The sequence below is a fragment of the Schistocerca piceifrons genome, chromosome 8, assembly GCF_021461385.2.
Source record: "Schistocerca piceifrons isolate TAMUIC-IGC-003096 chromosome 8, iqSchPice1.1, whole genome shotgun sequence".
In the NCBI taxonomy this organism is placed as follows: domain Eukaryota; kingdom Metazoa; phylum Arthropoda; class Insecta; order Orthoptera; family Acrididae; genus Schistocerca; species Schistocerca piceifrons.
Window position 1 is genome coordinate 147,880,611 of NC_060145.1, and position 27,362 is coordinate 147,907,972.

The 27,362-nt window shown below is 44.1% G+C and overlaps 1 protein-coding gene across 1 annotated transcript in view; it reads left to right on the forward strand.

Annotated features, from left to right (window-relative positions):
* LOC124712144 (TWiK family of potassium channels protein 18) overlaps positions 1-27,362 on the forward strand; it is a 1,284,422-nt gene that overhangs the window by 889,437 nt on the left and 367,623 nt on the right. The window contains exon 5 of the mRNA XM_047242441.1: positions 23,336-23,653. Coding sequence (XP_047098397.1) covers positions 23,336-23,653 — 318 coding nt within the window. The remainder of the gene's footprint in view (positions 1-23,335; positions 23,654-27,362) is intronic.

Below are 27,362 nucleotides of genomic sequence, written 5' to 3' on the forward strand. Positions count from 1 at the left end.
TCGCGAAGCAAATACCGTCCGCACTGACGGAATGTTACGTGATACCACGTACTTACACGTTTGTGACTTACAGCGCCATCTATCACAAAGTGAAAAAAGTGGTCCAACTAATACACTTACATTTGTTTACGTACTACACGAATGTGTAATAAACAATGGGGGTTCCTATTTTATAAAAGAAAAACACGCGGTTGGTATCCGTTTGACCTATGACAGCGCCATCTGGTTTGCCCCTTCAAGCTAGACGAGTTCCGTTCTTTGTAGTTTTTTTCGTTTCATGCTTATTTCGTGAGATATTTGGCCCGGTCACTATCAATGAACCACGCCGTATAACTGAAAAGGTACGCACTAGAGGTTGAACGGTTACCACCATTCTCCGTTATTATAATTCTCTTTCTCTCATTCATTCAGTCTATGTTAGAGGATGCCGGATGTGTGTGTGTGTGTGTGTGTGTGTGTGTGTGTGTGTGTGTGTGTGTGTGTGTGTGCGCGTGCCAAAGCACCTCATACACATACTGCTTGCCCGCTCGGTTCAGTGGTCGGAAGGATTCATTTAAGGGGGCTGGCCCAAAGCCAGTAGTTGAATGATTTGATGATTATTATATTGAAATTTCGCAACGGATAACGTGGGGGAGGGCTCAAGCCAAGTGGGCAAGTAACTAATTACCACGCTCTAACATCATCTGTATTCTCTACCCTTGTTAATTTTCTTTCCCGCCAGATTATCATGACTCCAATTTAGTACCAACATTGCTCTCTACACAGGATGGGGGTGTTATGAATCAATTTTATATGACAAATTTATTATCTATGTACTCAGAAACGTTACAAACGTTGCAACTGCAGTTAACAAAGCCAATTCTAATTAAATTCTGTTTTTTTGTAGCACTGAAGGCGCGCATATTAGCAGGAACTCATTTAATACCCTCTCACACTGAAGTTGCCTAAACTATCAGGCATCTCATTTGTAATCATGCACTGCGAAAGAGAAGAGTTCTTCGTTGCTGCCTCTGTAGTCTGTCGTCTTGGACAGTGATCGAAATTCGCACCCCAAATTGCTACGAATAGCCAAAATTATATCAAAGATTCTTGGCGGGAAAACGGGGGAACAAAGCAGACACAAACAACTCCCGTATGCACAAAAAATTTCTTTAAAAGTAAAATATCCTGTGAAATTTGTCACACGCAAATTAACAATTCACGGCACAGGCAAGCATTCTCTCTTTTTTTTTTTTTTTTTTTTTTTTTTTGGTCATCAGTCTACTGACTGGTTTGATGCGGCCCGCCACGAATTCCTTTCCTGTGCTAACCTCTTCATCTCAGAGTAGCACTTGCAACCTACGTCCTCAATTATTTGCTTGACGTATTCCAATCTCTGTCTTCCTCTACAGTTTTTGCCCTCTACAGCTCCATCTAGTACCATGGAAGTCATTCCCTCATGTCTTAACAGATGTCCTATCATCCTGTCCCTTCTCCTTATCAGTGTTTTCCACATATTCCTTTCCTCTCCGATTCTGCGTAGAACCTCCTCATTCCTTACCTTATCAGTCCACCTAATTTTCAACATTCGTCTATAGCACCACATCTCAAATGCTTCGATTCTCTTCTGTTCCGGTTTTCTCACAGTCATGTTTCACTACCATACAATGCTGTACTCCACACGTACATCCTCAGGTGGAAAGAATACATTGAAAGCCTCTATGAGGGTGAAGATTTGTCTGATGTGATAGAAGAAGAAACAGGAGTCGATTTAGAAGAGATAGGGGATCCAGTATTAGAATCGGAATTTAAAAGAGCTTTGGAGGACTTACGGTCAAATAAGGCAGAAGGGATAGATAACATTCCATCAGAATTTCTAAAATCACTGGGGGAAGTGGCAACAAAACGACTATTCACGTTGGTGTGTAGAATATATGAGTCTGGCGATATACCATCTGACTTTCGGAAAAGCATCATCCACACAATTCCGAAGACGGCAAGAGCTGACAAGTGCGAGAATTATCGCACAATCAGCTTAACAGCTCATGCATCGAAGCTGCTTACAAGAATAATATACAGAAGAATGGAAAAGAAAATTGAGAATGCGCTAGGTGACGATCAGTTTGGCTTTAGGAAAAGTAATGGGACGAGAGAGGCAATTCTGACGTTACGGCTAATAATGGAAGCAAGGCTAAAGATAAATCAAGACACTTTCATAGGATTTGTCGACCTGGAAAAAGCGTTCGACAATATAGAATGGTGCAAGCTGTTCGAGATTCTGAAAAAGTAGGGGTAAGCTACAGGGAGAGACGGGTCATATAAAATATGTACAACAAACAAGAGGGAATAATGAGAGTGGACGATCAAGAACGAAGTGCTCGTATTAAGAAGGGTGTAAGACAAGACTGTAGCCTTTCGCCCCTACTCTTCAATCTGTACATCGAGGAAGCAATGATGGAAATAAAAGAAAGGTTCAGGAGTGGAATTAAAATACAAGGTGAAAGGATATCAATGATACGATTCGCTGATGACATTGCTATCCTGAGTGAAAGTGAAGAAGAATTAAATGATCTGCTGAACGGAATGAACAGTCTAATGAGTACACAGTATGGTTTGAGAGTAAATCGGACAAAGGCGAAGGTAATGAGAAGTAGTAGAAGTGAGAACAGCGAGAAATTTGACATCAGGATTGATGGTCACGAAGTCAATGAAGTTAAGGAATTCTGCTGCCTAGGCAGTAAAATAACCAATGACGGACGGAGCAAGGAGGACATCAAAAGCAGACTCACTATGGCAAAAAAGGCATTTCTGGCCAACAGAAGTCTGCTAATATCAAATACCGGCCTTAACTTGAGGAAGAAATTTCTGAGGATGTACGTGTGGAGTACAGCATTGTATGGTAGTGAAACATGGACTGTGGGAAAACCGGAACAGAAGAGAATCGAAGCATTTGAGATGTGGTGCTATAGACAAATGCTGAAAATTAGGTGGACTGATAAGATAAGGAATGAGGAGGTTCTACGCAGAATCGGAGAGGAAAGGAATATGTGGAAAACACTGATAAGGAGAAGGGACAGGATGATAGGACATCTGTTAAGACATGAGGGAATGACTTCCATGGTACTAGATGGAGCTGTAGAGGGCAAAAACTGTAGAGGAAGACAGAGATTGGAATACGTCAAGCAAATAATTGAGGACGTAGATTGCAAGTGCTACTCTGAGATGAAGAGGTTAGCACAGGAAAGGAATTCGTGGCGGGCCGCATCAAACCAGTCAGTAGACTGATCACAACAAAAAAACACACACACAGTACCTCATCCCACAGCAAAATTGGCGGCAAAGACGGAGATCGCCCTCGATTCCGTCCGCTCAGTTCTACAGCTACCCCCACAGTGACTATCATGGCGGCTCTCAACGGCCGTTCTCTTACATGGAGGGGTGGGGAACCTGTTACCAACACCGAACTACCCCTTGCAAACAGGTGCGTCATCGCTGCCTTTACTCCAAGTTTATGTTGGCACTAACCAACCTACAGAGTGAAGACGTCTCTGCCTTGCCACGACCAGCAGACGAACTCTTAATACAAACCCCAAAGTGAATTAACTCAAGCCAATGTAGAGGGATTAAGGAAAGGAAGTTCAAACGGTTCAAATGGCTCTGAGAACTATCGGGCTTAACATCTGTGGTGTCAGTCCCCTAGAACTTAGAACTACTTAAACCTAACTAACCTAAGGCCATCACACACATCCATGCCCGAGGCAGGATTCGAACCTGCGACCGTAGCAGTCGCGCGGTTCCGGACTGAGTGCCTAGAACCGCGAGACCACCGCAGCCGGCTAGGAAAGGAAGTGCATTAATGTAACCATGAATTAAATAAACAGGTAGTCCATTTCTTCACTCGAGTTATAATATTTCTTAAATTTAAAGAAAATGGTGAAAGTATCATAAACATCTACAGTATCCCATATAATGCAAGGAAAAAAAAACTAGTTATAAAGAGATGGAACAAGCTGTTCCCTCTCACGATCTTACCATTGTCGTGTGTTATGGAGAGCTCGCATCAATTTAAATGCTCAGTCAAAAGATACTAAACTCGTCTCAAATACTGGAGACGGCTTCTGGCCTTCGTAAGCCTGCAATGTCACGTGCTGTGCTTTACACACCACGGCCTTTCTTTCTCGTAGGTCTCGCTTACTGCGAAGTGACGTCGGAATGACGTGTCACTCGTTGCGGCCACGGAACTCGATAGCACTCGAAACAGTAATCCGCGAGTGACACCGTATTCTCCCTTGTGTCAGAGAGCACTTCGCAAATCGCAACGTATTCACAGAAACAACAGCTAAATATTTATGAGAAGGGCGAATATAAATGTCACCACTGCTAGCTTTACTCGTAGTTATTTAATCCGCCTCGATAGATTCCTGCGTGACCACACCCTCGGAAAAAAACGCGTAAATACAAAAAATACAAATATCACTGCCGGTAGCTTCATTCGCAGCAGTCTCATCTTTCATTTTTCAAGCAATCAGAAGTTACAAGAGAAGAAACCCATGGCTGAGACATTACACCTTTAAATGTAAATAACATCGAATATGATAGAACACATTTATATTACATTAATAAGAAAGTCCAAAAATCCGTTACAAATACGAAAATGAAAAAGCAACACTGTATTAGTGTATAGGAGGACTTAAACCTTCTTCCTTCGACTCCGTAAACATGTATTTAACCACAAGACCACAGTGAACACATACAACTCTGAACAATGTCATTGATCTTAGCATTGATAACTCTTCGATGTGCCATGGCCTTGAAACAGGATACTGTCATAATAATAATAATAAAAAGTTAAATCCAACTTCTTCATTCGTCGACTGCTGTCGAGTTTAGTTGTCGCGTCTAGTTCCGCTTCATTCTGATGTCCATTCCGGGCAAGCCCGGCCTGACACCAATGTCTGTCTACGTAAGCCCGCAGGTGCACCGCTTACCAGTTCGCCGCTTTTCCAAAGTGTTGTGATTATGACAGGCTGCGATACATGGCTGGCTGCCGCCAACTGTCTGAGAGGTCGAACGTCGTATATTTCGTGCAGATCAGGGACTTACCTCTGCAAGAACCAATCGGAGGCGCTGCCGCGAAGTTTCGTTGCTAGTGTGGCTAGGCAGCCTCAGCACTTTGGATTAGTGTTATGTACTCTGAAGAAGCTGGGTGCATTATCCTGATTCACATATTTGCGTGAGACTGCTACATTATTTTGGCTTAAACTGCGCTTTCTATAGCTGTTGCCTGCAGGTTCAAATGCCTCTGAGCACTATGCGACTTAACGTCTGAGGTCATCAGTCGCCTAGAACTTAGAACTAATTAAACCTAACTAACCCAAGAACATCACACACATCCATGCCCGGGGCGGATTCGAAGCTGCGACCGTAGCGGTCGCTCGGCTCCAGACTGCAGCGCCTAGAACCGCACGGTCACTTCGGCCGGCTGTTGCCTGCAGGACTTACTATTTTTGAAGTAATATTTACAAGCAGTACCTTCTTGCGTCGCGTCCTTGGCCAGTTAAAATGGGACCCAGCATTTTTTTGTGGTCCGCTAGGTAACAAGGATCCACGTGTATATGGATATCCATCTATACCTCACGCATCCCTGAGCATTCGTGCCATTTATTCTCCTCCGTCTCTGTCAACTATTAGCAAGCAGACTGTTTTGGTTATGTTGTCTCTTGCTCATGATGTATAACTTGGGATTTGATGGCTTTTACGCAATACCTGAGACGGTTTGTAACTGCTCTTTACAAAAGATTCAGTATTCGTTGCTTACTAATATTAAAAATTCCCTTTCTTTGAGCATAAAACGACGTAGCTCCGCACATTCCAGACCAAAACTTGGCTTATCACTACGATTGGTACCATTTCAAGGCTCTGTTTATACGAGAAATGAACTCTATTTGTACCACAGTGCACTGACGGAAAAAAGATCAATCCGTGAAGATGGTTCAAGACTGAAACCGTTAGAATTTGGGTTTAAAATAAAAACAGCTGATGGTTTAAATATGCATTTTATACATTAGGTAGCCGGCCGCGGTGGCCGTGCGGTTCTGGCGGTGGAGTCCGGAACCGCGGGACTGCTCGCATGGTCACAGGTTCGAATCCTGCCTCGGGCATGGGTGTGTGTGATGTCCTTAGGTTAGTTAGGTTTAAGCAGTTCTAAGTTCTAGGGGACTTATGACCTAAGATGTTGAGTCCAATAGTGCTCCGAGCCATTTTATACATTAGGTAAGGTCTGTTGGCAGTCATATTCCAAAAATGTTTAAAACCTAGAAGAAGTTGTGCGACATAAACGGAAGTTCGTAGACATGTTTCTACATTTGAAAGATATCTATTCAAATTTACTACCAGTTGCATAACGAAAACGCTAGTAGCGCCGCTATGCAGATGCCAATCATATTTGCTTTTAATACACGCCGTAACGGCTACCTTTGAGATTGGGCGTGGTGATCTAATGTTAGTCTATAATTCCTTTAAGGCGACAAAGACGACATTATCAACACTTCACTAAGTTTGAACCAGGTCATGTAATAGGTCTGCGTGTTCCTTATACGATACTGCAGAAAGACTTTGGAGGAATGTAGCCACTGTATATGATTGCTGCAGCGGTGATTACAAGAATATACGGCCGCAAGAAAAACGGGCTTCGGACGGCTACGTGACCTTACCTAGAGGGAAGGCTAACGTATTCCCCTTATGGCTCTGGCACATCGTACTGCATCTGCAGCAGCAATCTGAGCAACAGTTGGCACCATAGTGATACAACTAACTGTTAGAAACCGGATATTTCAAGGACAGCTCCGAGCCAGTCTCCCTGTAGCGTGCTGTCCGTTGACCACAAAACGCCACCATTTGTGAGTTCAGTAGTGTCCAAGCAGGAGCTCATTGGAGGGCGAAGTCGGAGTCTTTTGTTTTCTGGTAAAAGCTGGTTCTGCCTCGGTGCCAGTGATGGCCGTATGTGGGTAAGAGGAGGTTAGATGAAGACCTGGAACCGTCCTGTCTGCATGCTTGACACCCTTGACCTCTACCTGGAGTTACGGTGTGCTGTGCGATTTCACAAGGCAGAAGGAGCTTTCTGGTGACCTTGGCTGAAAATTTATTCGTCAGTAGGGTGATTCAACCTGTTGTGCTGACATTCATGAAGAGTATTCCAGGGTGTGTTTTCTATCAGGGTAACACACGCCCACATAACACTTTTGTAAGCTGTCGTGCTTTAAAGAGTGCCGACATGTTGCTTTGGCCTGCTCGGTTACCAGATCTGTCTCCAGTCGAGCACATATGGGATACCGTCGGATGACTACTCCGGCGTCATACAAAATTAACCGTCCCTGAACTGATCGACCAACTGAAACAGGTATGGAACTATATCCCAGAAACTGGCATCCGGCACCAGCAAAACACAATTCATGCACGTCTGCATGGTTGCATTCAGCATTCTGGACGTTACACTGGTTACTAACGTACCAGCGTTCCACATTTGCAATAGCTTCTCTCGCATTTACATTAACCTGCGATCTTGAAATGATAATCACTTAATTGTCTTATATATAAAAATGAGTTCTAGAGCACTTTCCCGCGAAAGGCAAAGGTCCCGAGTTGGAGTCTCGGTCAGGCAAACAGTTTTAATCTGCCAGGAAGTTTCATATGAGTGCGCAGTCCGCTGCAGATTGATATTTTATTATCTAAATTAATTATTTTTTGGTTTTTCCAATATTTTTCGTCAATGTATTTTCAGTTACATGTTGAAATATACGTGTTACGATTTGGTAATACCATCTACAATAATGGTTTCAGATCAGTCTTCTACGTATTTAGTCGATTATTGTTATTGTTTAAAAGGTAATTTTTCCGGATATTTAGCTTCATATCATACAGATCACAAACACTCGTACATTTATATTTCTCTAGTGTTCGTCTACGAAATGGGCCTCGTTACACGAAGTATCCATTAGCTTTGAAGAATATCTTACTAATATTCACTAATACGTTTCCCTCAGAACAATTTCAAGGAAATTTGCGAAACTTGAGTAATGTTAACGGTTGTCAGTTTATCTTTTCAGATAGCGTTATCACAGGGTTTCAAAATTTCTGTTGAGCATTTCAAATTACAACAGTTAGCCTTGAAATTCATTCCCTAATATCATAAGTCATTTCCTATCTTTATGTGAATTCCTCTTATCAATATTTTCTGCATGTTTCTCTCCTCACTTATTCTGAGGACAATCTCCTCGTATCGTATCTTATCAGTCCAACTAATTGTCAACACCCTATTTACCGTCTCCTTATGCTCTGCTGTACGATCATCTACATCGAGTTGTCCAGGAAGAGGTAGCTAACGCATGAGCACTCTATATACAGCCGGAGCGGTCTTTGCTAAATAATAGCGGACAATATGACGAAGTTTCTAACAAATGCAAGTATGTTTTAGTGTTTACATCTATCGTATTCTGATGACTTCTTTCAGTTTCACTATCCACTTCTTTCTATGGCACTCCAAAGAGCGTTTCAAGAACTCTACCAAACAAGATAAAGTGCGACAAACCACTGTTGTCACATCAAGAATGGAGATTGGCATGTACCGGCCATATGCCAGCCAGTTCTGCCTCCGGCACAGCACTGTCGAGCAGCGGGTAGTCTGGCTCCAGGCGTTCCTCCGTCGGAGAGGCTACTCGCACAGGGCAATGCAAGGGCAATCCGTGTTCGGCAACTGACAACAATGCAGCCGACAAATGGCCCGCCCGCTGACACGTGAGCTTCCAGGTGCTACCACAGGCATCAACCTCGCCCATAAGCAGTATGCGCACCTACAACTGTCCGCCGCTTGAGAGGCGGTACTATGTTACATCTGCGTTTCCCATGTCTGACCGTGCGCCACTTGCGTATCCTTCCGCCTGCTGTCTATTAAAGACGCTGCTCAGCAGCAAGCAAGCAGGCGGTGTGGTAGACGCCCCCACGATGTACACCACGAACGGAATGTGCAGCACGATTTTCGATACACGGACGCTTCACACCGACGCGTTTACAGCAAACTGTCGTCTGTTCACAACCGCTTCTGGCGGACAGTGTTAAGTCACTTTTTCAGGCAAAACTCTTCATAACAACTGGAGTCTGCGTTTACAGGCTCAAGGTTTCACCAATTCACTACCCCTGCTGCGGCGGAAGCAGCTAGTGGTCTGTAAGCAATTATTAGAATCTCACTTAGGCCGTGTATTGCCGTCACTTCTAGTAAGATGGATGTAGAGGAATTATGGGTAAACTTTAATAAGATAGTAAATTGTGATCTGGAGAGCCTGGATAGTTATGTGCCTATTAAGTGAATAAAGGGGGGAAGAGACCCACCATGGTGTAAAGACGAATTTCGGTGGATGCTGAGGAAGCAGAAGCTATTGAACTCTCGGATCAAAAGGGAACGCATAAATGACGACAAACGAAGGTTAGTAGAGATCCGTGCGTCCGTGAAAAGATCTATGCGGAAAGCATACAGCGAGTCCCACCGTCATGCCTTAACTAAAGGTCTGGAAGAGAACCTGAAAAATTCTGCTGGTATGTAAAATCGCTAAGAGGGTGTATGGCTTCCATTCAGTCCCTTCTTGATCAGTCTGGTGTGGCAGTTAAAGATAGCAAAATGAAAGCTGAAGTTCTAAATTTCACGTTACAAAAATCGTACAAACATACAGTCATTTGACCGTCGGACAGACTCCCGTATGGACGACATAGTAATAAGATTACCTGGTGTAGCGAAAGAACTGACGGATTTGAAAGAAAATAAATGAACAGGTCCGGATAGAACCCCAGTTGGATTTTAGAAAGATCTTCTACGTAATTGGCCCATTATGTAGATTGCATTTATCGTGAGTCTCTCGCCCAGCGCAAAGTCCAAAGCGACTGGAAAAAAGCGCAGCTGACTCCATTAAACTGGAAAGGTATGCTAAATTACATACCAATATCGCTAACTTCTGGTTACTGCCGAATCCTTGAACATATTCTCAGTTCGAATACAACGAACTTTTCTGAGACTGAGATGCTTATGTGCACAAATCAGCAGGGCTTTAGAAGGCATCGCCCGTGAGAAACTGAGCTTGCCCTTTTCTCAGATGATATGCTGAGAACTATCGATGAAGGGCAACAGACAGATTCCATATGTCTAGATTTCCGGAGAACTTTCGACACGGTGCCCCATTGCAAGCTGTTAAAGTACGAGCAGAGATATGTAAGTAGCTCGAAAACTTATTAAACAATAGAGCATAGCAGTTTGTACTCGATGGCGAGTGTTCATCACAGACAACGGTATGGTCACAGCGCCCCAGGGAAATGTGATGGTACCGCTGTACACTTAAGGGGCTCCGGAAAGGCTCAAAATCATGAAAAGTTCAATTTTTACTTTTTTGCGTTTTCTGAATCTGCAGACTATTACCTTTTAATAGATATATAATTTATTCAATTCCGAAGACTACAACTATTTTTAAGTTTTTTTTGAAATGTGTTCTACATGAGCGTGACCAACTGTGGCGCTGTTAAACTGCTGTCAAATGGTGTTATTATTAACGTCCGTCTTCATCAGGTAAATTTTAGTGATGTGAGATAAAGTATGTGTTGTGGTTAACCTGTGATGGTTCAATATATATCGCTGGTGTGATTGTCGATTGTTTCATGTTTATTTACTCTGTCGTTATCTCGAAAATATTCGTAATTAATTCTGTTTCTTGAGTCTCTGTTTTGTTGAAGTATAATAATGAGTAAAAGTAAAGTTATTAGAAATCCTCTGAAGGCTTCTAAGAAAAGGAGAAATGTTGGAAAGCCAAAGGTATGTGTTATTACTGTAAACAATAAAGACGATAACCAAGTGAGTGAACCTAACCTCTCAAGTACACCTGCCCATAGCAATCAAAGTGGGAAAGAAAATACTTCACAGAAGAAGCTTGGTTCAATGAGTAAAAACTATGAATGTTTTATGGGCGAATCGGATGTGAATGAAATATTTGATATGTCGGTTCTCAAAGGAATTTTTTCAAACTGTGTAAGATGTATTTATTGTAGTGAAGTTGGTCTGGAACTCTCCATAATAAAGCACGTAGGACTTGCTAGTGAAATACAACTGAAATGTGATAAGTGTTCATACATGACCACCTTTTGGAACAGTGTTGCAGTAACTGCAACTGAAGAAAATGGTAGCAAAATCTACGAACACAACAACGAGCGATGCTTGCTTTAGACAAGGAACGCCTTTGGGCTGCAGACAGGGCTGTAAAGAGTCTAGAAATACAAGCAAGAGTAAACAGGAGGAGGAACAAGAGGAAGCTGGAGGAGGAGTTTGCAGAGGATGAAGATAATCCATCCTATGGACCTGGAATGCACTAAAAAGTTAATCCAACCTTTGTCGCTCGATTCCCAAAACTTTTATTTTCTCATACTAATTACATGTTTTCTAAGGATCTTCCAAACATATTTGTTTCAAACTTTCAGTAAATGTTACACATTACCTTCTGCATAATTTAACACAGCCTTTTTCCAAAAAACTGTATATTTTTGAATATATAAATAAAAAATTGCAAAAAAATGTTGTGAATTTTCATTACAATTGAAAAAAAATCATCTTTAATAACTGAACTAACTCAAATACTTTGTGAGGAAAGATGTAATTTATAAGCGTTATTTTAACATTGCAAGTATAGGGCGTTCCGGAGCCCCTTAAATGATTTGGTTGGGCAGCTGATGGCGCCATGGTGTACGGTAAGGTGTCGATGTTGAGTGACTGTAGGAACATACAAGACGACGTAGACAAAATTTTCATTTGATGTGGAAAACTTTAAGTTAATGCGGATGAGTAGGAGGATCAAACCTATAACGTTCGGATACATTACTGATGCCCTATCAGGGCAAAACGCTGCAAAGCGATATGAGGTGGAACGAGGTTGTGAGGACTGTGGTAAGGAAGGAAAACGGTCTACTTAGTTGTATTTCAGGAATTTTAGAAAAGAGTGGTTCGCCTGTAAAGTAGACCGCATATAGGAAGCTGGTGCGACCTACTCTTGAGTACTGCTCAAGTGCTTGGGATCCGTACCAGGTCGGATTAAACGAAGACATCGAAGCAGTTCAGAGGCGGGCTGCTAGATTTGTTACTGGTAGGTTCTAACAACTCTTAAGTGTACGGAGATGCTTCGGGAACTCAAATGGGAATCCGTGGAAGGAGGGCGACGTTCCTTTCGAGAAACACTATTGAGAAAATTTAGGAACCGGATTTCGAAGCTGATTGCAGATCGATTCTACTGCCACCAACATAAATTGCGAGTGAGGACCACGAAAATAAGATATGGGAAATTAGGTCTCATACGGACTCATATAGAAAGTCGTTTTTCCCCGCGCTGTATTTGAAAGTGGAACAGGAAAGGAATTGAGAAGCAGTGATACAGGGTACCCTCCGCCACGCACCATACGGTGGCTTGCGGAGTATTAATCTACATGTAGATACCAGACATCAAGCTAAAACAAAGGAGAAACATGACTAATGTCGACGTACGTGCAGACAAGCGCTGGAAGAGATACAAAATACTCAACAACAAATAAAGGAAGATACGGACGGCGATTCTGAGGCATAATCAGTGGCTGACACTGGCGATTATGCATTTGGGCGGGAACAGTGTCCCTGTGGAGAGCGAGGTCAAGAAATGGACTCTCAGAAGGTCGTGGGCCAAGTAGACGAGTGCTATCAGCCCGTGAGGAGAAAGAAGACTGTCAGGCGGAGGAAGACTCAGGATGTGGAGCAAGAGGCGCAACAGCAGCTGGCTACAAGTAACGGATACGCCACCTTAGCTGGGCGACTTCACAGAGTACTGCAGCAGCCGGGCCGATTGCAGCGCCACTGACTGCCCCGCCACTACCTAACGTGTCGCCTATAACGATTTACCGTTGTTCCAACCACGTAAACTTGTGCATAACCCTGAAACGACTTACCTCCGGAAACTTAAGAATGGCATACACCGGTAAGAGCATAAAACATTATGTGGATACTTTTGAGAACTATCTCAAAATGTTAAAATTTTGTCACTATCGGCAACAGCCATTTCATACCAGGATGCTACTAGTAAGGACAAGAAAGTTGTTATTAATGATTTTCCGCCTACAGTTTCACTGGACAAGGTCCGCAAGGACTTGCTGCGCGATTATTTCACAGTTACGGGCGTGTACAGGTTAACAAGGAAAAACGAAGGAAACCAGTTCCACTTTCTGTGTATGCAGTGACGCTACTTAAAAGTGACAAGTCGAATGCCACCTGCTGCTTAAAAGTGACAAGTCGAATGCCACCTGTGATTAAATTTTCACTCTGCGGTGGGGTATGTGTGCTGATTAAAAACTTTCCTGGAAAATTTCAGTTGTGTTGCGGACGGAGACTCAAACTCCGTACCTTTGTCTTTGGCGGCCAAGTGCTGGCAGGTAGGAGACGAGGTACTAGCGGGAGTAAAGCTGTGATGGCAGTTTGTGAGTTGTGATTGGATAGCGTAGTTGCTAGAGCAGTTGCCCGCGAAAGGCAAAGGTCCCGAGATCAGTTCTCCGTCAGGCACACAGTTTTAGCCTGGCGTAATCGTTTCATCATTTATGATATTCGCCATGTCCTCTGTACTTACAGGGTGACGGTAGGAGACCATCTATCTCGTAATCAACCCTCCAGTGGCAAATGTCGTCAACGTTGGACACACAGAACCAGCAATTGCTAGTCACCGGCATGATGTGTAAAGTGCGGTGGCATGGCCCCCCGTGATTAGTGCAAACTCACGAAGAGCCATTCCCAAGTGTTCGGGATACAAAGAATAAAATGCTGCTTCCTGGAAAAGATGCCATTAGTTTCAAAAGGCGCTAAAGAAATTCAGCTCATCGGCGGCAAACATATCCAAGGAACAGATGGTACCAAGAAATGATGTCGACGGCTTGAAAAATGGGATAACCACCGCTGAGGGACAGTCTAAGGAAGACCCTCCAACTCCAATGCCTCTGCCAACTGACCAAGCCGGCCGTGGTGGCCGAGCGGTTCTAGGCGCTACAGTCTGGAACCGCGCGACCGCTACGGTTCGAACCCTGCCTCAGGCATGGATGTGTGTGATGTCCTTAGGTTAGTTAGGTTTAAGTAGTTTTAAAGTCTAGGGGACTGATGACCTCAAAAGTTAAGTCCCATAGTGCTCAAAGCCATTTGAACCAACTGACCAAGCACGGACTACGCCTCCATCTCACAAGTGACAGTGTTTTTCTTCTGTCTTACAAAATCACAACGTGAAAGCAGATGGCCTGCAACGAGAGTGACCTGGACAGGGACACCCATGTAGCCCTTACCGAGGTAACAACTTATGAAAGAATCCCTTATAGAAATTCATCACTGCGGAGAGGAAAATATCGGCTGAAGACATGTTGTCGAAGATCGTCATTCTGGTGGAAACATTGGCACAACTGGAGGATCCGGATTAACAACGTGCGGCCTCTGCAAGAGCCATTCGTAACTGCATATGAAACGCGAATGGTATGCCTAGCAAGAAAATCGAGCTAAAGGATTTCATTGTAGTCACAGATTCGACATCCTGCTTACCTCTGAGACGTACCTGCCGCCGACGGACATCTCAAATATGCCAAAATAGACACCAAGATCATGGCTGAATTACAGCTGTTTCGATTGGCGGAATATGTGATGAAATAGTGCTACTGCTGCCACCGTAGATGTCTGTTTTCTGCATCTTTGTTTCGTCCTCCACGCGTTAACTTGCCTTCAAGGTTGTTGAATTCATTCTCTTCGTCTACTACAAGGTCCTCAATTTTCATGTAAAATTTGTCGCTGAGTTCTTTTCTGCTGTTTTTAATACTTAAATATTTCTTTGATTTACTGTCAATCCGTCCCTTTCTACAGATTGTATAATTCTGCCTCAGTTTGACAGAGAAAAGCAACGTCATCAGAGATCATATAATTGACAGTTCTCATCCTGAATTCTAATCTCACTCCTAATTCTTCTTTTATTTTCGTCATTTCTTTTTATATCAACAGACTGAACAGTGCACTAGATCGCTGCTTTACTCAATTTCTCATGCGAGCAGATCCTTGTAAGTCTTTCATTCTTATTGCTCCTTGTTGTATATTGAACTTCTTCTCCACAGAATTTCGAACATCTTGTACCATTTCACATTATCAAACGCAGTTTCTGGCCTGAGTGCCTATCCTGATTTTCCTCACTGGCTTATCTACCTTTCCTTAAATAAACGTATCTTCATGTAATAGGTCCTCAATTTTCTTTGTCTGTCTTATGTATATTGTTCTGGTTTGTATTACGGATGCATCAGCGGCAAAGATGTTTATGCGATATTTCTTATATTCATATGGCCGCAATATCTTCAGGATTGTCAATCCAGTGGGAAGTATCAAGTCTTATAGAGTCTGGTATCAATACTTTCTTGTTTGATCGATCGCATGTTTTTCAAAATCCTGTCAACGTGTTACACTATATCCCCCAAGCCCTCTAAATCGAAGGCTATTTCATCTTCTGTCTTCTTTTCCAACGCAGAGCTGCTCGACGTGTACTGTAGATTTGATCTTTCCACCTATCAACTCCGTCCTGTGTTTAATTTTGGTGCATTTTATTTTAATTTCTTCGTCGGTTAATTTGACTTGTCTGTCTACTGTTCTTCCGACGACCATTCATTTTTCAATGTCTCTACGTTTTCCCTAGAAACATTTTACTTCGTCTCCCATGTACTTTCTCTTTATTTCTTTCTTCAGTGAGATATAATGCTGTATTCCTTTCTTTTCTTGAGAACTTTTGAATCCCAAACTTTAATCGATCCACTGAAGTAATTTTTTTATCGCACAACATTTTTTCGCTGCACAGATAAGTCATGTCTGTCAAGCTTCTGTTATTAAAATTTCTGTAGATGTCCATCAGTGTTCAGATGAAATATGCGTATTTAATAATGACGTGTCTTCTGCCTAGGAAAACCTCGAACGCACGTCATTCCTCAGTACTTGAGTATCCAACTTCCTTGTATGTTGATTGTTCCTGTCGATTCCCTTAAACTCCATCCTGCTCCTCGTGATTGCCGTTTTGTGATCTCTGTCTGTATCTGTTCTTGACGAAGTCTTATAATCCAGTATTTGATTCTGAATAATTATGATATAATGTAATGCAGCTGGAATATTACTATATATATCGTCACCTTTCCGGTCGTCCCGCCGGCCGCGGTGGTCTCGCGGTTCTAGGCGCGCAGTCCGGAACCGCGCGACTGCTACGGTCGCAGGTTCGAATCCTGCCTCGGGCATGGATGTGTGTGATGTCCTTAGGTTAGTTAGGTGTAAGTAGTTCTAAGTTCTAGGGGACTGATGACCACAGCTGTTAAGTCCCATAGTGCTCAGAGCCATTTGAACCATTTTTTTCTGGTCGTCCGTCCCCGGCAGCTGAATGATATATCGTCACCTTTCTGGTCGACCGCCCACGGTAGCTGAATGGTTACCGGCACGGTAGCTCGGCGTGTTCGGTCAGAGAGCGGGTTAGCCTCTGTACAAAAAAACAAAAAAAAAAAAAAAAAAACTTTGTGGAAGGATCAACAAACGAATGTGACATCCGCAACGACCAAACATAGCGATCAACGGCTTTCCGGGCGGGGGCCCCAATCATACGATCAAATAAATAAACCTTTCTGGTTTTCGTAGAACGTATTTCGCCATTACATTTATCCTTGCATGCTGAAATCAGCTGGAGACCTCAAAGAGCCTTCCTGCTTGTCCCATGCCCTAAATTGAGCCTGTTTTCGCCGGTAACTATGCAATCTATTCGGCTCCATACTAAAGCATTTCAGTCACCCAAGATTATTGTATGTAGTCGTTTTGCATGCTCTGTGTCCTCATCTTCTCCGGTGACGGTGTCATGTGTACCTGAACGGTAGTCGTTGGAGTTGATTTGGTTTCAGTTTTGATAAGAAATTACTATAGTTTAAATTATCACAGAAAACTACTCTTTGCGCTGCCGTGTTGTTAACAACGAATTATACTCCCACAATTATAATATCTGTTGCTGTTGATATTACTTTGTATTCGTCCGACTAGAAACTCTTCTTTGTCCTGAACTTTACTGACTCCTACTATTTCTAGACTGAGCCGTTGCACTTCCATTCGCAGATTTTCTACCTGCCCAACCACATTCCGACTTCTGACATTCCACGAAGCGAGCCTTATAATGTTATCGTTTCGTTGGCTATTAATTTTTTTTCTCGTCATTATCTCCTCCCTGGCAGTTCGTTGCCGGAGACAAAATTGGAGAACCGATTTGGAAATTTTTTCACGTGGGAGATCATTTTGATACTTTGTATTTCATTTATTGGTTACGTTTCCTGTAGACACACACAATGTGTCCTGAAAGGAGCGGCTTCCATTACTTTCTGCACCCTCATGCTGTTTATTATTGCTGGTTTCTGTACCTTTAGGCGCAATTTCACACCTGATGGGTAGTATAATGTCCTGAAATTCTGTTCCCTCCTCCGCCATCTTTTGGCGAATATATGATAGCTGAAGATTTACGATTAAATTCTGAGTACTTGCTACGATCGGCATCAAATGAGGTAGAAGTACAAAATCAGTGGGAGCCTGACAGAAGAATGGCAAGTTTACACAGCGGTAATAAAAGTCTTCGGTCATAACTGTGTAGATTGGCAGCAATCTGAAGGGTTCAAATGGTTCAAATGGCTCTGAGCACTATGGGACTTAACATCTGAGGTCATCAGTCCCCTAGAACTTACAACTACTTAAACCTAACTAACCTAAGGGCATCACACACATCCATGCCCGAGGCAGGATTCGAACCTGCGACCGTAGCGGTCGCGCGGTTCCAGACTGAAGCGCTAGAACCGCTCGAAACTGAGGGGCGAAATTCCCACTCCTTACTCTCAGTAACTGGTAACGAGGAGCTTGTAGAAGCTATTTTCTAATTTTAGACCTGCCCTTCTCCTGACAGTCTCTTAAACGACTAGCGACGCACTAGGAAGACGCCTACAGGCAGTATTTCTTTTTCACTACACGCGTTTGTGCTACAAGTAAAAATGTTCAAACGTGTGTGAATTCCTAAGGGACCAAGCTGCTGAGGTTATTGGTCCCTAGACTTACACACTACTGAAACTTATTCTATGAACAACACACACACCCATGCCCGAGGGAGGACTCGAACCTCCGGCGGGAGGGGCCGTGCAATCCGTTACATGGCGCCTCTAACCGCGCGGCCACTCGGCGCGGCTGCGCTACAAGTAAAACGCTTTTCTTGTTATTACCAGTCTGCACTTCATATGCTCTCTACTTTGGACATCGTCAGTTGTTTTTCAGTCCAAACTGCAAAACTCATCGACTTCTTTGAGTATCTCGTTTCTTGATCTGATTTAATTCGACTACAGTGCACTACTCTTTTAGTTTTGTTGATATTTCATCTTTCAACCTCGATTACAGACATCCAATTATTTCTACTTCTCATTCTTTGCCGTCTCTGAGAATATAGCAATGATATCGGCAAACCGCCCAGAATTTCCTTGTTCGCTCGGAACTTCAATTCCGTTTCCAAGTTTGTCGATGGTTTCCTTTAATAATTTATCCATATTTCGACTGCAGTCTAGTTTCTGTATAGCTTGTAGCTAACTTTTCGCTTCCTGTAATTCCCCTACAGGATCTATAAGAATATAGGCCAGTCACCGCTCAAAAACTTCTGTGTAAACATATTTATGCTATGGGCGTGTGAATACCTTCACTCTATCTTCTAGGACAAGTCGAGAGAGTCTATGGCATCGCGTGTTCCTGCGTTTCTACGTACACGAAACTGATACTGAAGTGTCGACAGAAGTGCCGACACAGTGTGATTTGAGGGGACCGCAATGCACGCTATAAACACACGAAGGATGGCGTGAGGTCTGAAACAGGATACGTAATGAATGCTATAAAGAAAAGTACGTAGCTTTTGGAATACTTAACTTTAATCCATCCTTGTTGTATACATCGTTCTTGATGAGACATGCTTTATACGATAAGTATCAATTGCTATGTAAGGCTAATGGCGCCTTGCTAGGTCGTAGCCATGGACTTAGCTGAAGGCTATTCTAACTATCTGCTCGGCAAAGGAGCGAGGCTTCGTCAGTGTAGTCGCTAGCAAAGTCGTCCGTACAACTGGGCGAGTGCTATTCCGTATCTCGAGACCTGCATTGTGGTGGCGCTCGGTCTGCGATCACACAGTGGCGACACGCGGGTCCGACATGTACTAACGGACCGCGGCCGATTTAAAACTACCACCTAGCAAGTGTGGTGTCTGGCGGTGACACCACAGATATCCCCCTTCCCTAAATGTGTCTTTCTACTATCTTGTAAATAATTCATGTCCTTGCCCTGCAGTTATGATTAAAGATACTGATGGTCCGATAATTTTTACACCTGTCACCACCTGCTTTCCTTGGAGGTGAAATTATTACATTACTTTTGAAATTTTATACAATTTCGCCCATCTGATACATCTTATGATCGATGTCGAACAGTTTGTCTCTGCTAACTCTCGCAAGAACTTTAATAAATCTGTAGAAATGCTGTCCACTGCAGACGTACTAGTACCAAACAATAATAAAAGAATAAGTGTATTTGCCGCGCGGCACTAGCCGAGCGGTCTGGGGCGCTGCAGTCATGGACTGTGAGGTTGGTCCCGGCGGAAGTTCGAGTCCTCCCTCGGGCATGGGTGTGTGTGTTTGTCCTTAGGATAGTTTAGGTTAAGTAGTGTGTAAGTTTAGGGACTGATTACCTTAGCAGTTAAGTCCCATAAGATTTCACACACATTTGAACATTCTTTCGCTCATGTGCTTAGTGACGTGACGTTTTAATTATTGCTTCTACAACTACATCTACATATATACTCCACCAGCCACCAAGCGGTGTGTGGCGGAGGGCACAATTCGCGCCAAAGTCATATTTCCCCCCGTCTGTTCCACTCGCGGATCGCGCAAGGGAAAAACGATTATATGTACGCTTCAGCACGAGCTCTAATTTCCATTATCTTTGAATGGTGATCATTGCGCGACTTGAAAGTTGGTGGTAAAAATATATGCTCTACATCCTCGGCGAAGATGGGATTTCGTAATTTAGTGAGCAGCCACTTCCACTTAGCGCGCCGTTTATTTGCAAGTGTGTCCCACTTCAAACTTTCTATGAAATCTGTAGCGCTCTCGGGATGGCTAAATGTACCAGTCACGAATCTTACCGCTCTTCTTTGGACCCTCTCAATCTATTGAATCAGACCCAACTGGTAAGGGTCCCATACAGACGAACAATACTCTAAGACTGCGTGAACTAACGTATTGTAAGCTATTTATCTTTGTTGAAGGACTGCATCGCTTCAGGATTCTACCAATAAACCGCAGTCTAGAGTTCGTCTTGCTCGTTACTTGTGTAATCTGATCATTCCATTTGAGATCATTTCGAATAGTCACGCCCAGATACTTGACGGATATTACCGCTTCCAAAGACTGGGCATTTATTTCGTACTCATACATTAATGGGGATTTTCGCCTTGTTGTACGCAGTAGGTTACACTAATATTGAGACGTAACTGCTAGACATTACACCACGCATTTATTTTCTGCAAATGCTCATTGATTTGTTCACGACTTCACTTAGATCCAACGACTGCCTCCTCTACTGAGCTATGACCCTGGTAGATACTCGGTCACCCCCGAAAAACTGTTCGTGGTGCTATCTGTCCTGCGAAGATCTGCTCGCTGGCGCCTATGTCGCGATGCGCAGGGGGCAGCGCCGCCACAGAGCTGCTGAACCAGGTATGCCACGCAATTGTTCGGGTTTTAACGTGAGGTGGCTGCGTCACGTCTTGTGACGGCTCCAGACATATCACGTATAAATAAGACTAAAATATCAAACTATTTACCATGCAGCCGTGAAGCTTATCTTGTTTCTACAGAGAGTTACATTCAAATTTTATATTAAGAAAAACAAATCAACTGCGGGCACGGAACACTACTGATGCTCGTGGAAGTGAACAGACCTCTATAATGGCGGAAGCAAAAGGAGTTCAAATAGTTTCAGTGGAATTAGACCAACAACAGAAAATGAGGCACCTTGACCTAATTGTTTCAATCTGAGTGAATGTGATAGTCCGTGAATATTGAGAATAGTGAAAATTTTATGTTTTTAGTTACTGCAAAATTACCTGAATGAGCTCTTGTACTCATTTCATTGGAAACGTATCAGAATTCTTGCACTTGCAACATGCTTTCTGATTTAATTTAAAAGATCGATTATTCTATGACTAAATTTTTTATACGAACACCACCATTTCTGTTAGAAGTCGTGAGGCATCTGTTTCGCTATACAGGGTGGTTAATTGATAGTGACCGGGCCAAGTATCTCACGAAATAAGCATCAAACGAAAAAACTACAAGGAACGAAACTCGTCTAGCTTGAAGGAGCAAACCAGATGGCGCTGTGGTTGGCCTGCTAGATGGCGCTGCCATAGGTCAAACGGATATCAACTGCGTTTTTTTAAAAATAGGAACCCCCATTTTTGTTACATATTCGTGTAGTACGTAAAGAAATATGAATGTTTTAGTTGGACCACTTTTTTCGCTTTGTGGTAGATGGCGCTGTAATAGTCACAAACGCATAAGTACGAGGTATCACGTTACATTCGGCCAGTGCGGACGGTATTTGCTTTGTGATACATTACCCGTACTTATCTTAGAAGCTACATTAAGGAAACACAAACCTACGTTTCTAGCATTTGCAGAATTAAAGAAAGCTTTTGACAATGTTGACTGGAATACTCTTTCAAATTCTGAAGGTGGCAGGGGTAAAATACAGGTAGCGAAAGGCTATTTAAAATTTGTACAGAAACCAGATGACAGTTATAAGAGTCGAGGGACATGAAGGGGAAGCAGCGGTTGGAAAGGGAGTGAGACAGGGTTGTAGCCTCTCCCCGATGTTATTCAATCTGTATATTGAGCAAGCAGTGAAGGAAACAAAAGAAAAATTCGGAGTAGGTATTAAAATCGATGGAGAAGAAATAACAACTTTGTGGTTCGCCGATGACATTGTAATTCTGTCAGAGACAGCAAGGGACTTGGAAGAACAGTTGAACGGAATGGACAGTGTCTTGAAACGAGGATATAAGATGAACATCAACAAAAGCAAAACGAGGATAATGGAATATAGTCGAATTAAGTTGGGTGATGCTGAGGGAATTACATTAGGAAATGAGACACTTAAAGTAGTAAAGGAGTTTTGCTATTTGGGGAGCAAAATAACTGATGATGGTCGAAGTAGAGAGGATGTAAAATATAGGCTGGCAATGGCAAGGAAAACGTTTCTGAAGAAGAGAAATTTGTTAACATCGAGTATAGATTTAAGTGTTAGGAAGTCGTTTCTGAAAGTATTTGTATGGAGTGTGGCCATGTATGGAAGTGAAACATGGACGATAAATAGTTTGGACAAGAAGAGAATAGAAGCTTTCGAAATGTGGTGCTACAGAAGAATGTTGAAAATTAGATGGGTAGATCACATAACTAATGAGGAGGTATTGAATAGAATTGGGGAGAAGAGGAGTTTGTGGCACAACTTGACAAGAAGAAGGGACCGGTTGGTAGGACATGTTCTGAGGCATCAAGGGATCACAAATTTAGCGTTGGAGGGCAGTGTGGAGGGTAAAAATCGTAAAGGGTAACCAAGAGATGAATACACTAAGCAGATTTAGAAGGATGTAGGTTGCAGTAAGTACTGGGAGATGAAGAAGCTTGCACAGGATAGAGTAGCATGGAGAGCTGCATCAAACCAGTCTCAGGATTGAAGACCACAACAACAACAACAACAACAACAACCTGTTACAACTGTTCTTCTAAAATTGTGGGCCATATGTTTGTGACTATTACAGCGTCATCTATCACAAAGCGAAAAAAGTGATCCAACTAAAACATTCATATTGCTTTACGTACTACACGGATATGTAATAAAAATTGGGGTTCCTGTTTAAAAAAACGCAGTTGATAGCCGTTTGACCTAAGGCAGCGCCATATAGCGGGCCAACCATAGCGCCATCTGGGTTCCCCCTTCAAGCTAGACAAGTTTCGTTCTTTGTAGTTTTTTCGTTTGACGCTTATTTCGTGTGATATTTGGCCCGCTCATGATCAATGTATACCCCTGTATACCTTGCCAGATGCGACCACTGACCTGCCCGCTGACACGATCGGCCTCAGGGCCAGATGCCAAGTGAGAGAGAGAGTTACCGGCGGAGACGTGTGAGCCGGCGACGGCGGTGTGTTGCAGGCCTGGTGGTGGGCTACACGATCGCGGGCGCGTTCATGTTCATGGCGATCGAGGGCTCGGAGCCGGGCTGGCCGGCGCACGAGGCGGAGCGCATGCGCAGCGAGACGGCGGCGCGCCTGTGGCGGCTCACCGAGCAGCTCAACCCCATCCCGGGGCGCGCGCGCTGGGCCGAGGCCGTGGCGCCCGAGCTGGCGCGCTACCAGCGAGACGTGGTGCGCCTCGTGCGCGACGGCTTCGACGGCAGCAGCGCGCGCCCGCGCTCGCAGTGGACCTTCTCGGGCGCCTTCCTCTACTCGCTCACCGTCATCACCACTATCGGTGAGTCGGCCGCTCTCTCGTCTACCAATATCTACATCTGCTGTTCTGGTAACAACACTACTTCTGGAACGGATATCACCCCCTTTATTTAAACAAAACTTTAGTTACTGCATAACTTCAGCCTGATGAATCATCACTGCGCAAGTGTACTACACAGATCGATATTGAGTCTGCCCTTTTGGTGGAACATGTATCACTCTCACTTCCGTTACAGTTGTCCTCGTTAAATGAGTAGACTACTGGGACATCAAACCCATATCCACCAAGCATCCACGCTCCAAATCGTTATCGAGTTCCTTTTTTATTTTTTAAACTTTCTTTCCTAGTTGACCCGCTAGGGTAGCCTTGAGCGCCAACGCGTTGCTTCCTGGCCCGGCGGTTTAACGCCGACGGCCGGTGTGCTGGCCAGCCTGGATGTGTTTTTTAGGCGGTTTTCCACATCCTACTAGGTGAATACTGGGCTGGTTCCCACGTCCCGCCTCAGTTATACGAGTCGCAGACATTTGAAGCAAATTCACACTATTTCACGACTTACACTAGGCGCAGACAGCTGGGGTACACTACTTCCGTCCTGGGGGAGGGGGTGGTGGTATGGGGTGGCGGCAGGAAGGGCATCCGGTCACCCCACCGACCCTGCGCACAAAGGGGGATAAAGGCGGTAGTACAAAAAGACGTACTTTCGTATAGTGAAATTTTGACTCTACAACGGTGTGTGCGCTGATATGAAACTTCCTGGCAGATTAAAACTGTGTGCTCAACCGAGACTCGAACTCGGGACCTTTGCCTTTGCCATGTCTCCGCAATATCCTTTCCTCCAGGAGTGCTACTTCTGCAAGGTTCACAGGAGAGCTTCTATGAAGCTTGGAAGGTAGGAGACGAAGTACTGGAGGAATTAAAGCTGTGAGGACGGGGCGTGAGTCGTGCATGGGTAGCTCAGTTGGCAGAGCACTTGCCCGTGAAAGGCAAAGGTCCCGAGTTCGAGTCTTGGTATGGCACGCAGTTTCAATCTGCCAAGAAGTTTCAGACGTTCTTTCGTATTTCTTTTGGTTTATGAACAGAACTACGGCGCCAAAGTGAAGCGCAATAGGGAAATGTAGAACGAAGCAAGGAACACCGTCTGGCTACCATACGTACAAGGGGTGACTGATAGACTGGGCAAAATTCTTCTACGGGCACGTATTAAGTCGATTTTTCGTAGCAACAACAAAATAAAAGACCTTATGAGCTCTGTGAAAGGTACAGTTGACAAGTTTCATGCCGCCGGAGTTTACGAAATTGCGTGCGAATGTGGACTGGTGCGTGTAGGCGAGACAGGCTGCTCAATAAGCACAAGGTTATCTGAACACGAGAGATACATCCGTCTTAAACAGTACAACAAATCAGCAGTGGCGGTACACCAGCAACAGTGCAGGATGAAGATCGAATTTCGAGAGGCCCGCATACTGGCGAAACAGCCGTCTTACTTGAGGAGGAAGATTAGAAAGGCTATAGAAATAGCCAAGCGACCCCACAACATGAATGGAGAAAACGGGTACCGTCTCCCAGCGTCTTGGCTGCCAGCTGTGACGGCTTTGCGGAAGGACAGCTCTCGCAGAGCAACAGGCGCGCGGTAGGCCACAGCGGCGGAGGGGACACAGAGTGCTGACGCTCCCTAGTCGATACTAGGCAATTAGTAAACAACGCTTCACTGCACTAGCCGCTCACTTTGCTATTCGCCGATTTACACCAAAGGCGAGCAATAAAGGAAACTCCAATGGAAAACGCCTATATCCGCCAATGGCAAAACGTAATGCAAAGCCCAACGCCACTCTGCCATAGTATATGAGTAATCAAACTAGCGCCCATTCTCCTCTACGACCTCATCCCCTCCCCCACCTTCTCCTTTTCCTTGAACACATCTGCACACTACACGTTGTCCGCCGCCTTGATCCCCCTCACCCCCTGGTGCCTCCCTTCCTCTCCACCCCCATCCAGTTGCCGCGCCTTTACCGTTGTGTCCCACCCTCTCTCCATCTCCACACCCTCCATCTCCTTTCCCTACGCAACTTCCACCGTCTACCCCTCCCGGATGATGAGCTTCGCCCTGACATCTACCCCTCCTATCAACTTTAACCCCATCTTCCTGCATCCTCCACAGGGATCCCTCTCCTTCCTCTCTCTCCTCCTGAGTGGCTTCCCCCTCCTACTCCCCCTCCCTCTCTTGTGCCCCCTTGCAGTGTCTCTGCACTCCCTCCTGCCCTGTCTTCCCTCTTCATCTCCCACCCCACGTATCTCCTGCCTCTCCGTGTACCCGCTGACGCCCCTCCTCTCTTCATACCGCCGCTTCCCCAGCTGCCCCATGCTCTCCCCTCCTTTTCCATCCTCTCTGACCTTTCCTTCGGCAGGTCCCACCTGGCAGCTTTATTCTTCGTCGTGTGTGCTCCAAGTGGGTTTTAAGCGTGTTGTTCCGGAGTGTTTTTAATACTGTGGCCGACTTTTAACCTATGCATGTGCATTCAGTGTCTTCTCTGTGTTGTAAGAACCACCAACTGTGTTTTTTACCTTTCTGGTGACTTTTTTAACTGTCCCCCATGTACGTTTCCATGTCAGTCTGTTTTTACCTCCATTTTCTCCCTTTACAGTGTTTTATGTTCCCCTTTTTTATCCCCCTATGTATGTAAGATTTTCTTCTTAATTTAGCTGTCATGTCACTCGGCTGAAGAGCGGCGGATTGCGCTTCTGACAGCCCTCCCCTGCCCATATGGGGCAGGGGAATGAAATCACAATAAAGAAAAAAAATAGCGCCCATTCAGCAGTTAGCAATGCACCCTGAGGAAGGCGTCTTACAATAGTCGCCGAAACGTCGGAATTTTATAGTTGACAATGGCGTCCCAAACCCAGAAGAGTTTTATTGACAGGACACCGTCACACGACAATAGCGTGTCACACGAAAGTGGATATATTAAAATGCATCCATGTGTCTGCTAACGGTACAATGATGAATAGGTCGATATGATTTCGGTACTTGGTGCATATGATAATCAAGGTACTGCTGCTCGCTACCCTCGAACGCACCATCCCAGTAAGAATGTTTTTCGTCGCCTGGACCAACGCCTGTGGCAAAAGGTAATCTTTGTCCACAAGTAATGGACAGATATCGTCCAAGAGTAAGATGTACTCCACAGACGGAGGAGTGATTTCAGAAACCGTTCATCAATCACTCGCCGAAGTATCCATGATCCTATAAGGCACTTCCAGATATCTCAAAGACTGGTTGTTGAAGGGATGCGCGATGAAAAACTGCATCCATGTAATTACAATCAGCTACAGCACTGTTACAACGTTACCAGAGGCTTGTTTTTTTAAATCTTACTTCCATAAGATCTAGTGGCAGGTCTAGGTTACGCTACATGCACTTTCTCCTTGAACTGGGTTGAGGAATCGTATGCTGAGTGCCAAGTGCGGCACTTGGCTTTTTGTAGAGCGTGATTCGGCTGCCCCTATCAATAGGTTTTATGCAACCTACACCACCCACCAGACTTTCATATTTTGGTACGAAATTTGATTTGATTAAATTTTGTACTGGGACGCGTTTTCTCTGGAGGCCACAGTTTTCGTGTTGTTTATGGAAAACAAGTTTGAAGGTCACTTCTGTTCAATTTTCTAGAATAATTCTGAAACTACAGCCTCTAATGAAGATTTACCACAGTAAAAAATTTAACTACACGAA